This window comes from Temnothorax americanus, unplaced genomic scaffold, assembly GCF_048541705.1.
Source record: "Temnothorax americanus isolate GAGA-0224 unplaced genomic scaffold, ASM4854170v1 Scaffold39, whole genome shotgun sequence".
Lineage (NCBI taxonomy): Eukaryota > Metazoa > Arthropoda > Insecta > Hymenoptera > Formicidae > Temnothorax > Temnothorax americanus.
Genome location: NW_027509536.1, coordinates 943,350 through 956,694, shown reverse-complemented (window position 1 = coordinate 956,694; position 13,345 = coordinate 943,350). Strand labels below are relative to the sequence as shown.

The following is a 13,345-nucleotide window of genomic DNA, read 5'->3' as shown; positions in this document are numbered from 1 at the left end:
CTCGAGAGTAAAAAATAAAAAAAAAATTAAAAAAAAATAACTCACCGGCCGATGCGCAACAGCGGAGTTGTAAGTTGAACCCTGCGTTGATCTGTAACATAGAAATATATTTTTACATTAATGCAGTGTCCAAGAATCAATACTCGAAGTAAATAATTATATATCGCGCCCGTTAAATTTTTCTAACATTATTTTAAGATATATTATTTTAAAGTGCTAATACTCGAAACAATCGCGACTGCATATTTCCGTATTAACTCGTTCGCATTAATGCGTGAAAAATCGTGAAATTAATATTACGACCGTGCGAATAAGAGAGAGAGACGCGACGTATCAAATATCTCTTTTCTCGCGTATGCCGAAGATCGAATACCGAAATAGCGGAATTGCGCTGGCGTTAAAGCTCGAACGGTAATGTATGAATAATGAGTATATACCGCGCGCGTATAATGGGCGAATCAAGTCGCGCTTGAGAAAGTGACGGAATCCGAACTGGCGAGGCAGTAAACTAATGAACGAATAATAATTATACTCACCCCACGGTTGCTCCGCTGTCGCCCGATGCCTCCCAGGCCTCCTCCTCCTCTCCTCGATTCTCCACCATCGGCGCATTCACTCACGACGCGGCGACGCGTGATATATTCACTCGCGAAAATCGACGATATCGTCGCTAAATGATCGCGCGACACTTTCGACAATTCGCACGGCACTCCCGGTATAAATCTCGCGTACTTTGTTACACGGCAACGGAAGAATTACGGCGGAGAAGCTACGAACGGTCCTACCTGTACGATAATACGATCCGCTCGACGCCCGTGACGCTCGACGTTCCGCAGGTAGACGTTAACATGGCGGAGAGAATTTGGTAAATCGCGCGGCCAACTTCACTCGCCCCTCGCCCGGAGCAACCGTCTGAACCGTCGCGAGGACGCCACACTTGCTGCTCGCGAAACGGTTTCGGATAACTGCAATTAAATCATCGATTTATGAACACTCTGTGTCTATCCCGGCGCCACAATCGCTACATATCAAAACACGATTAATTACGCGATTAAACGTACGACGTTAATAGAGATTGCGATCTCTAATTAAACACGGCGCGGCGTTACTCGATTTAAGAGTCCGCTCGTTTTTTCATCCGCGCTCCGAAAACGACGGCAATTTCATTCTGCCATTGACGCTTCTGATTGGCTGTCGCGACAACGTTGCGGCTAGAGTTTTGCGTTTTCATTGTAGAACAGACTTTAAGCCCCGCGCGGACACACGACGATGAGCCGCGAGCCGCGAGACGGCCGATTATCCGAAAGAACGTGATCGTAAGTAAATCGGTAAGTCGGCGTTATCGAATGCGATGTACCTCGGTATCCGTATAAATCCCGCGAGGCACATATGTATTAACTAATTATTCGACACAGATGACAGTTTTCCGTAATCTCTCACTCTCTCAGCTGCCCGCGCCAGACTCGGCTATTCGTGTATTACTTAAGGCTGATATTTCATGTGTCGTCAAGCGTACTGATTCGCTACGAGATAGAGGATTTCTAGAGGCTCGAGAACTTTTCTACGTTACAACCGAGTGACGTGCTTGAAAAATTTGTCGCATGATAAACGAAATACCAGAGCGTATCGGCGCGGCATTCCGAGAGCGGTGACGTCCGAACAATGGAACAATTGACTGAATTGACAAAGCCGCGGGCGCCGCGGCTCGTGCAAGGAGGGGTAGAGTGGGGATAGGTGACTGGGCACGACGCGCGCCGAGCGCGCGTTCGGCGAGCCGAGTCACCTACCCCCACTTTTTCCCTACCACTTGCTACTTGTTTGTGCGCCGACTGCGTCGTTCGTCGCTCTTCGTCGTTTCTTCGCCGTAATTTTTCAGTTGCCGTGTAACCAAGTACGCGCCGCGTTGCGAAATTAATGCCGGGAGTGCCGTGCGATGAGTGTCGAAAGTGTCGCGCGATCATAAGCCACGATATCGTCGATTTTCGCGAGCGAATGGCGCGGCGCCATTGCCGCGTCGCGAGTGAACGCGCCGATGGCGATGAGATTGACGAAAGTCCGCCATGTCTACCTGCGGGGACTTTTGGGACGTCGAGCGGATCGAGCGTCACGGGCATCAAGCGGGTCGTATTATCGCGCGTCGTTCGTTGCTTCTCTGCCGTGATTTTTCCGTTGCCGTGTAACCAAGTATACGCGCCGCGTCGCAAAATTAATACCGGGAGTGCCGTGCGATGAGTGTCGAAAGTGTCGCGCGATCATAAGCGACGATATCGTCGATTTTCGCGAGCGAATGAGTCGCGTCGCGAGTGAGTGCGCCGCCGACAGAGATGACGCGACAACGGATCAACGGAGGAGGCTCGAGGAGAGGAGGAGGCCTGGGAGGCATCGGGCGACAGCGGGGCAACCCTGGGGTAAGTAATTATTTAATTATTTATTTATTTTGCTGTCCCGTCAGTCCTGTCGCGGATTCCGTCACCTTTTCAAGCTCGACTTGATTCGCCCATTACGTGTGATACTCATTGGTCGTACAATATCGTTCGAGGTTTAACACCGGCGTAATTCCGCAATTTCGGTATTCGATCTCTGGCATACGCGAGAAGAGATTACGTCGCGTCTCTCTCTCTCTCTTTCTCTCTCGCTTATTGCTCTCTCTCTCCCTTGCATTTGAAAATCAGATATCTGTTGGAATAATGTTTTGCTTCGTATAATTATTTACTTCAAGTATCGATTGGATCCTGGTTTAATGTAAATATATTTTTATGTTACAGATCAACGCAGTGTTACAACTTACAACTCCGCTGTTGCGCATCGGCCGGTAAGTTATTTTTTTTTTATTATTTCCTGAAATATTTCCGGGACTGAGCATAACCCATACGCCATCCTTAAGGGCCCGGACACACACTTCTGCACAACGCATAATGCGTAAGCATAAGAAAATTGATTGGTCCATTCACATGTGCATAAGGAAATAGACCAATCAATTTTCTTATGCTTACGCATTATGCGTTGTGCAGAAGTGTGTGCTCCCCGCTTAACCATTTATATCTTTGAAGTATTGCCATTCTTATGGTTGAGTAGGAATCTTCCAAATGTTTATAGAAACTCTCATCTGTTTCATTTATTCTATATTCAAGGAAGTTTTTTTAAATTTTTCTTATCCAAAATTGCTTCGTTAGGTTGTGGGTCTCAATTACAACAGCCGCTTGTAATGTTCGCCATCTTTTTTAATTGTTTTCCTGGAATTTTACCAGTTGTGGTGGATTTTCGTTTGAACGGCCTATTTAAATAATTGTTACGTTCAATGAGTTTTATTGTTGAGGTAAAGCACCCATCTCCTATAACGACGTTGTCAGAATCGATGTCTTTGAATATTGGATATTGAAATTATCGCTCACGTAACTTATTAGCTATGATTTTAAAAGCACTTATTGGAATTTTGGTCTTAATATTGCGCATTTCATCTACAATAGTATGTACACCTTGTGTTTGGATACGCATACGTCGTTCAAGCCATGTATTAGCAGCTTCGCCGTCAGTTTCTAAAATCTTTAAAGAGAGGTACTGGTTTTATCAATTTTTTCTTTTACATCATTGGTAAATTTTTCAAACGGTATTTGGAAATCTTTCCAAATAATTTCATAATTTGTTGTCTGTAAATTATTTAATGGCTCGTAGGTAGGAGCGTCGGTAAAATCTTTTTCCTTCGATAACTCACCATGTTCGTTTACAATATAACTTCCCACAGTACTAGATTCAGATGGTGTAGGTGTAGATGATGGAATCCATTTTTCATTCTCTGATAGAAGAATAAATATCTCTTTTTCATAAAAAATAACAGTTTCATCTTCATCCACAACTGTCCCATCACTTTCCAAAACTAATACTGTGCCTTCTATTTGAAATTTTTGCGATGCTGAAATGTAAAAAACATTAATCTTCTAATTTGCAAATTTTCCAGAAACCGAAAGAAATAGATCTATTGCATCCGAAACATGCGCAATGCTTCTTCATCATTTTTGTTCCTCACATAAAGCTTCCTCTATGAGGAAGCCATACTATTTTTTAATAATTATGTTGCTCTAATTTAAAAACAATCTGGCTCTTGAGGAGGAGCAATGGTCGCGAACTGTAATGATGAGGAGGAAGCAATGTGCAAGTTTCTAATTTGCACACTTTTTTATTCATGAGTCTAGTTATATAATTGATCTATTAATAATAATCTAATTTGATTAATAATATATTATTATTAATAGACTCAATTAATAAATATTACTCAAATTACTGTAGGATATTATATGATATGCGGGTAAATAGAGCGGAAGCTGCATGTTTTTCTTAACATGCGATCGTTTGATCGATAGTCAGAAGTGATATACAATATAATAGTTCTCGGATATAATATAATTCTCGGTAATTCGCGGATTGTGTCTCTCGCTACGTTCCTCGTCAAACGCCCGCTCGCTTCTGTCTCTCGACTCTCTCGCTTCGCGCAGAGGACACTCGCACGCTCGCGACTCGCGTGTCACGCCGATCCTGCATGCATGCGTGATCAATGTCGCACGCGCAACAACAAACCGCCAAACCTGGCATCTTATATATTACATTACCTATATAATTACTTTTCTTTTATCAATTTTTTTACTATTATACGATTCCATTGGTTTGTGTGTGGAAAAGTTGTCCATCCTATACATCTATAGGATAAGCCATTCGTTAGAGAGAAACTGCCACAAACTGGCGGGAACTGGGTGTGGCTGGTCGAAAAGCTTCGGAGAAGCTTCTAGAGGCGTTTCTTTAGCGCCACAAAGTGACTTATCTGTTCTGTTGTTTAAACATAAAGACTTTTATTTGTTAATGTAACTTTTTAAAATTGTAATGGAGTAGCTGCGCACACTGCGTGGCCTCTGATTTTTTAGTTGCTTTGGAGGCGACTAGGTAATTTTCGAATCTGGCTCGCCATGTTCGCCAATTCTCTACCACGTTGTCAGTCATCGACATCGGTGGGACTCCTTTGTATTCGTTCGCCATCTTCTTGCCGTGCTTTTGTCGATCTCGGGGATGAATCCTTGGGTATGATGTGAGACCTTGCTTTTGCGCGAGTTGTTTTCACCTTTTTTGCTTTTATTCGGTTTTTCGCCAAGTATTGTCTTCCACTACCGACTGCGCCATGTAATGATAGGTGATAACCGCGTCTCTGCTAGTTCGTTGATTGATCTCTCATTGATCAATCAGAAAAATAAATTAAATTTTGCAAGCACCTATTAAACCAATGGGAATAGTTTTAGCTTTCGATTTGTGAATTGGTTTAAATATTGTCGAGAAACGTTGCTAAAATAAAATTTGCCTATTGGCAAATTAGGTAAGCTAACTTTAATCAGCTTTGCAGTTCTGCACACATTTGACATTTATCAACGGAGTTACAACATTGGGTTAAAAGGGTATTGTGTTAAATAACTGATATATAATTTATACCGATTTATCTAACGAATGTCTTCAGTAATTCCGAAACGCGTTAAAACGATGGAATTATTAGTTATTCAAATTCAAGCTTTCTATGTGCAAGTGCTTTCCTTATCAAACCGATATATTTCTTTTAGAAAGCTTGAATTTTTGTTTAAAAATTTTATCTGCATCAGTAGTCGAAACATCAATAAAAAAAATCTATTGGATAAACATCTTTGTTCGAATCTGGACGAAGTTTATATGCCCAGGAAATTAATTCTTCAAACTTCGAAAGTTTACAGCGATTAAAACGTTTTCGTTAGATTTATTCAATGCCGCAGAATTTGTTTACGGAAAACATAAGCCATCAGGCCTGAGGCTGGCGGTATGGGCAGTCGATTCGTTGGGCTGCGCCACGAAATCCAAATATCTTCCACCAACTGCACTTGGCAAACGTTCTACGTAGTCTGTTCGTAGCCCGGAGCTCGTTCGCCAATCACGGTGCGCGCTACTTCTTTTTTCCCCTTTCTTTCACTCACCCTCATACGTGCGTTTACTATGCTTCCTGTGCAAGGGAACATCGCCATGTCTCTAATCGTACGTTGTTACGGTTTCCGTTTTTCATCTCGAGTCTCATTACTCCTAGCAACCAACCTGGCAAAAATCACGAACGTTGTATTCGGGCAAAATCAGCGAATCATTAGAAGAAATGTAAAGATGTAACGGTTTTTATTAGACAGGGATTAAATTTGCATTTGTTGGAAGTCACAATCAGAAATTTTAAATAACTTTGTTAATTATTCGGATTATTACTGGATTCAATTATTATTGAACCACTCTAAAGTAAACTCTCGCACTGATCTTTCGCACCTGTTTGTGCAACCTCACTTTTAGTTGCCAAATCAATTAAATAGATAATAATAAAAAAAGCGAAATCTATGAAAAGTAAAACTTTATACACACATAAAAATAATCATTCTACAACCCAGGAAAGTACTTACTTATTCTATTTTATTTCTTTTAAGAGTAAGTTTTCTTACAACAAAGAATATTTTTTTACTAATAGTTTTCAAATATTTCGACACAAGTCTTTGGAAAGCCAGAATATTGTTTTGAGTAAATGTATGCTTATAACGACTTTATGGTAGATTTGCGGGATTAAGTATTTGATAAATTAGGTATCCGCAAATCTACCATAAAGACATTGTAAGTATTACTTTTACTCAAAATAATATTCTGGCTTTCCAAAGACTTGTGTTAAGATATTTGAAAACTATTAGTAAGAAAATATTCTTTGTTGTAAAAAAAACTTACTTAAAGGAAATAAAATAAGTAAGTGCTTTTCTTGGCTGTAGATGAATGATTTTTTTTGTGTAAAGGCCATTGCACGTAACAAAGATTTAGCCATAATCGTAAAGACGTAAGAAAATAAACCAATCACAGTTGATTATTCTCCTCGCGCTCGAAGAATAAATTGAGTGTGATTGGTCTATTTTCTTATGGCCTTACGATTACGACTAAAACTTTTATTACGTGCAATGGCCTTAAGAACGAGAACAACGTATAATTTTAATTCATCTTCTGATCTTAATTTTTTTGAAGATACGGCACTTACCGGTTTTGATTCCGGTCTTGTAGGCTTTATAAAATTTTCATACGGTTTACGGTTTCGGTACGACAAAAGTACCGGTTACGGTATGGCTTTCGGTTTCGGTTCCAGTCTGGTCCGGGTCCCTGGCTTAAGAAATGCTCCACACGAAGTGGTCCACCGTCCGTTTTCACGATACGTTACAGATGACAGATATCCGGCGCCGTGGTGAATCTCTCCATAATCTATTCTCGAAAAACCATGTCCTCGAGAAAAGCTCGAACATCACGTGGGCTGGGAGAGACCGTGCCGCCAGTTATCTGGCTAACGGTCGCTTTTTTCGTGTTGTCTAGTCGTTAGTAGTGTCGTTACCGCCGAGCGTTCGTTTCCGTATATAATATCAGAAACCGAGGCGTTTCTTATTCCTCCCGACTCGTTCGCTCCATCCCTCACGCGCGGCGACCGCGAGCAATTTTTCCGTCGTCCGCCCGCGCTTTTCTCGTCGCCTCGAATGTGCGACGCAATTTATTATCAGCATGACCCGCATCCGCGGGCGCACGGCTTGAGCGCGGATTTATCGCAATTATGCCCCAGCAAAGGGGAAGAGAAAGTGAGAGAGAGAGAGAGAGAGAGAGAGATGAGATAGGAACGTGCTTGCTCGCTACTCGGCGTCATTTATTTTTCGCGACTTGGCCTCGTAATCCGCGGGACGGAAGCCGCGTGATATACTTCCTGCCTAACGACCGGGCGCTACGCATGGCGCGTCCATCGAATAATATACTTTTTCAGTTATCACCCGCTTTGAAATCGGATACCGCGCCCGGCACGGTCGCGTCGCTAAGCCTGACTTAAGGTGCGATTTTATTGACGCTAGAAACCAGCGGCAGCGTCAAGAGAATGTAGTGGGGGAAGAAGTTCAGACCGTCTCAACTTTTTAACGCACCGCAAAATTCAACGAAACCTTCCCCCATTACATTTTCTTGACGCTGCCGCTGGTTTCTAGCGTCAATTAGTGGGGGAAGAAGTTCAGACCGTCTCAACTTTTTAACGTACCGCAAAATTCAACGAAACTTTTTTCCCCACTACATTTTCTTGACGCTGCCGCTGGTTTCTAGCGTCAATGAAATCGCACCTTTTGTTCGTCTTACGCCGACGCCGTCCTTTCAATCACCCGGTATTATCCAGCTCGTTTTCTCGCAACGTTTTGAATACCGGAACAAGCTTTAATCTTTTGCCACTCGCATTCCATTTGTTGCATTTCATTATATACAATCTACATCTTGCAGTCGACTTTAGCTCGACTTTCTATGCGAGGTGAGTCGCGTTGCAAATGAGTGTTTTTGTGAACTCAGTGACAATAGACTCGTTGTTTTCATCGTTTCGAAATTCTGCTTCTCAAAGAAACCTTATATAATTAAATATTATGTAATTAAAGAGATAAAAGAAGTTTCTAAGAGTGACTTTATTAAATAAAGGGGAAAAATTTATTAAGTTTACGTATTAGATATTTCAAACTTTTTTTATTTTTTCTGATGCAGTAGCAACATAGCAACGAAACGTGATCACTTTTTGTAGTCAACCTAAAGGAAAAGGCTTTTCTTTTCTGAATAAATCTTCTTCAACGTTCTGATGTCAAAGCATTTCTCTGAGTTGTCTCGGAGAGAGCACTGATTTTGATCATTAAAGGTTTTTTCTTATTATACATATCTATTTATTTGGCAAGAAATATACTTTTTTACTTTTTTTACTTACTAAATTTTATTTCTAATGTAGGTATAACATTGTTTCTAATCATTAAAGTTTGGAGTTATTATTTTGAAACAGGTCAATGAACTATTGCTATAAAAAATGCGAAATCTAAATCGCTTGAAGTTGAGTCGCATAAAAAGGTAAGGAAAATGTTCCAGCTCGCCTCTCGCGCGAACGAATTCCGTACATCCTTCCGCAGACGCTTAAACTTTACGTTAATAAATTCATTAGGACATTCGTAAATCGTACGAAACGTAGCGAGGCGTTTATGAACGTCTTGAAGTCGCGCTGCGAATTTATGTCCCTCGGAAAGTTTGGTCGTTTCGCCGGGGTATATAGAGTTACATTAAGCGTCATATTCCGCTGTGACTCGAGTCGCGGAGCCTGGGCGCGATATATTACATGAAAGCTTTACAAAATCGAATTTTCGATGCGCCTGTTCACTAGGCCGCTCGTCGAGGAAAATCGGATTTTCGGATTTGTCAAATGCGCACGCTCAAAAGAATAATTCAACCGAGTCTACGATCGCTAGAGCGCCGGACAGTGGACGTGCAATTATTTTCATGTAACACGATCAAACAATTTCGATTAAAAATAAGGAGCATTACTATATCTCTTTTAAAAACTTATCAAAAATTCTCAAGATAAATAATATTTATGTAATTGTTGTAAACATAATTTTTTTTTCCATTTATCAATGTTTATTAACGACGGTTGTTAAGTTATTTATATTGAAAATTAATAAAAAAAATGTCGATTTAATATTCATTAAAGAAGATTTGTGGAAGATTTTTCTTTGGCGGTCTCATTTCTTTGGCACACAGCCAATTCCAACGAGCTTTCTTTAGACAAGGATGGAGACAATAGGTATCCTTGTCTAACGTATGTGTCGTCGGAACGGTCCGTGCCGTATAGTGTAAATCAACCTCACCTCTTTCCCGCCGATATCCGCCGACAATTATTGAATCGCTTTATTTATGATAAACCGTTGATAATTAATAGATCATCAATCTATCGTTCGTAAACGAGGGCTTCCAGGAGGCTTGTTAAAATCAAATATATGGCACATAAACGCAATGTTGTAACTTAGAATGCAACTGGGACAGCTTCTTATATAAAATCGATTGTCTCCTACAGCTTCTCAACGCCGCATAAAACATACCCGTTGTATCAATTATTATCAAATTATTATTATTTTGCAAATCAAAATATTAAACGTAAATTCACTCTTTTCAAAAATTTGGTATTAATCTGGCTCATATTAATTTTAAGTTCAATCTCAATCGCTTGATTATACATTATATATAGACACATATATATGTATAACTAACGAACTTAACACAGAAATTACATTACAAATTACTTTTTCTATATTTAAATATATATTGTCGTTGCGCTGCTCAAACTAAATATTGCAAATTATCAATTTAAATCGCAAATCGAGACCTTCGTCATTTACAGCCGCGAACATTGTTCGAGAATCGATATTATATTCCGTTACCGCGATAAAATAATTACATTCGGAACAAGGGCCGAGATGAGAGTACTAGATTATTAACAATTTAACACGGGTAGTTGCCGCTAGAGCCACCGGACGGGACGTTCATAAAATCTTAAACCGAGCCCTCGAATGTAATCGCGCTTTTAATAAGGTACTCTCGCTATTTTTAAACGTTTGCGCGTATTAGCATACCCCACCGCATTTGCATCGCATTTGCATTTTATCCGTGCCGCGGCAAGAATCACGATTACGTACTGACTTACAAAGTTATAACTACATTTCATGGATGTACAAGGATATACTCTTAGAACGACTGTTAATATGAAGTATCTATTTCTGATCACCTCTCTCTTTAACTCTTGCGCTTAAAATAATAAGAGGTTAATGTTATTTCAGAAAGCATCTACCTGCCAATGACTTTTAATTTGTTAGAAATGTTATGTAACAATATCGCTTTTTAAAATTTGACACATGAGAGTTGGTTGTTAGAAACTACAATACGCGTTTTGTGTGTGTGTGTGTGTGTGTGTGTGTGGGGGGGGGAGAGGCAAGTATATTACCATAACACGAATTTCCGTGAAAAATGATTAAAGTTCAATATATTTAATACTGTCACTCGCGCGCGCGTGTGGGGAATAAAGTATATAAATACCTATTGAAATTACTAATTTCGATAGTCTTATTAATTTCTATTGTAATCGGTCTTACTGTATTGCTATTTTGCTCCTATTTTCGAACTTGCACGAACATGACTGCACAATATCCCGAATTATTGCAATCATTCGGGGTTTTCAAAATTTCGATGCACATACACTCGGATCTTTAGGGACTGCGACATTTTCAGCACGTAGTATCACAGTAGTTACATGGATCAGCGATTTTTAGCGAGCTCTATACTCGGCTTTCTACACCTCCGCTACACGCCAATGCACGTATGTGCATCTATATAAACATTTACGAGTACCGTCATATTTTTCTGCCGTACGTTTCACGATTCTTGTATAAAAATATTCTTTCAGAATCGTTGACCTTTTTTACTTTCAATCGTGTCTTTGATAAGTTTAGAATTGATCTTCGCTTTTCTAAAAAAATCTTAAATACGAGCACTTTGCAAAAGTTGGATTAATCTTCAGAATCGTGTACTTCTTTTGACAAATTCGGAGATAATCTCTTCCGCTGCATTGCGCGATTCAAAATAATACACTCTCTCGATAACCGAGCTATTGTCTCGCCTCGATATGCATATCTCAAACTTATCGCCGGGTTAATACCGGCTTATGCATGTGACGGTAATAAATTTCGAGTTCCAGTGATTCGATACCCGACTAAGTTTCACCGTTTATTAAACATATATTTGGTTAAGATCCATAAACATGGAAACGTAGTCGTTTACATATAGGCAATTCAGGCCGGTGGATGTTAGAAATCTCCCGAGATCTCTCCATTAGCATACATCCGTTACACCGATGTTCACCCCTGACTTCGCACACCTCCGCACATGTTCGCATTTCACCGGTCACCTCCCCCTTTCTCAAGGGGGTTAAATTAACCCTTTGTCTCTCTCACTCCCATTGAAATTTAACACGGCCGCATGTGCCCATTTATTTTCAGATGACGATATGCTAGTCCAATTTAGGAATGTTATTGAAGTGACGACAGCTTTACGACATTACTGTCGTCACTATGCTCCGCGTTCTACAAACGGAGATGGCAATAATCGACTATAAAGTGTTCTTTTTTGGCACGTGAAAGACAACAATGTCACGTTTCGGCCTGGATACACCGTTAGTCAGTCTAACTCGAGCTCTTAGAGAGTCGGCACATCGACGAATAAACGAATTTCATATCTCACGCGTTTGCTTTTTCAATTCACATATTCTTTTATATTCCAAAGCATCAATGAAAGCGCGCGTCCAAAGTGTCACTAAAATTTAATTCTTATGAAGTAATTTAAATTGAGGATGCGCAGGAACCTTGCTTTTGTTTGCGCGCGTTGATATATACCTACCTCACGAACCTATCTCGCCTCTTGTCAGAGAATCACTAATTCGAATCGCTAATTCTCGCTGCGCTTTAATACAGATTCATTGTCGCACACATATAAGCGCTAGGGCACGTAAAGCCCGGAAATGGCGACGAGATTGCGAGAGAAATGTGTTTGAAGAGATCCGCGTGCGAGAAAGACGCGGTGCAGCTGCTGTGGATTGTGTGGCAGAGTACGTTAAAATGCAGGGTGAAATGTAATTCGTGATACACGAGGAGAGATAATTTCGATAATGTAAAATATGACATACGATTTTGCTTGAATATGATAATATCTTTATCAGTTATTTAATGTTAAATAAGGTAAAATATATTACGTTTTAATATCTGAAGTTTTAAACGGGAAAAAAAAACAATTTTCTGCTTTTTTGATTTATTTTTATACAAACAATTGCCTCTTTTTAGTCGCAATCATGACATTCACTTTAATCAAGTTGTATTCATTAACGAATTCCGATACTTCTTTGAGCAACTTCGTCAATTGTTTTAACGGTCAGGAATAGGTCAGGGCGGTCAGCGGTGGCGCAAGAATTTAGATCGCGTATTTTCTTTGCGCTCGGACGGTTATTAAAGCCTATAGTAATCCAATAACGTCGTTTGCGACGTCGTTCTCGCGCGTTCAGATGCATTCTTGGACGTGATTTTTTTCATTGTTCAGGATGCCACAGTAATCGCTGACGAAAAAAGAACTTACGGCCTCACGATTTGGTCAATATACAGTGCGTCTAATGTACGACGGCAGATCGGCGGTAAGGGGGTTGGAATGGAGTCGCCGCTCGGGAGCGACCAGGGAGTGGGTAGCGGTAGCGAGAACCGAGACGAGAGCATTCTCGCCGTCCTTTTCACCCTTTACCCATACGACGGCAGCCGGTAATGGAATTGCAAATCCGTCGACATTACATGCCTCTTGGCAACTTGTGATTTCGCGCCCGGTACTCCGCCAACACACGCCCCGTTACGTTTCCCATCCCTATCGTGTTGTCGTTCTTGTCGCTTCGCCTTCGACGCAAGAGTATCCGCTCGAC

The 13,345-nt window shown here is 40.7% G+C and overlaps 2 protein-coding genes across 4 annotated transcripts in view; one reads left to right on the top strand and one right to left on the bottom strand.

Annotated features, from left to right (window-relative positions):
* The window catches only part of LOC143902207 (uncharacterized), a 50,730-nt gene extending 49,010 nt beyond the window's left edge, over positions 1–1,720 (bottom strand). Inside the window, exons 1-2 of the mRNA XM_077414915.1 lie at positions 537–1,720; positions 46–91 (exon numbers count right to left, since the gene is read on the bottom strand). Coding sequence (XP_077271041.1) covers positions 46–91; positions 537–604 — 114 coding nt within the window. The 5' untranslated portion in view covers positions 605–1,720. The remainder of the gene's footprint in view (positions 1–45; positions 92–536) is intronic.
* Positions 1–13,345, top strand: part of LOC143902209 (uncharacterized) — a 451,988-nt gene that overhangs the window by 147,441 nt on the left and 291,202 nt on the right. The window contains exons 1-2 of one of the 3 annotated variants that reach the window (XM_077414919.1): positions 1,859–2,408; positions 2,766–2,812. The exons of 1 other annotated variant lie outside the window; for it this stretch is intronic. In XM_077414919.1, the coding sequence (XP_077271045.1) occupies positions 2,288–2,408; positions 2,766–2,812 (168 nt within the window). In that variant the 5' untranslated portion in view covers positions 1,859–2,287. Of the gene's footprint in view, positions 1–1,858; positions 2,409–2,765; positions 2,813–13,345 lie in introns of those variants that run through there. One more of the 3 variants, XR_013258296.1, reaches the window with a different exon arrangement.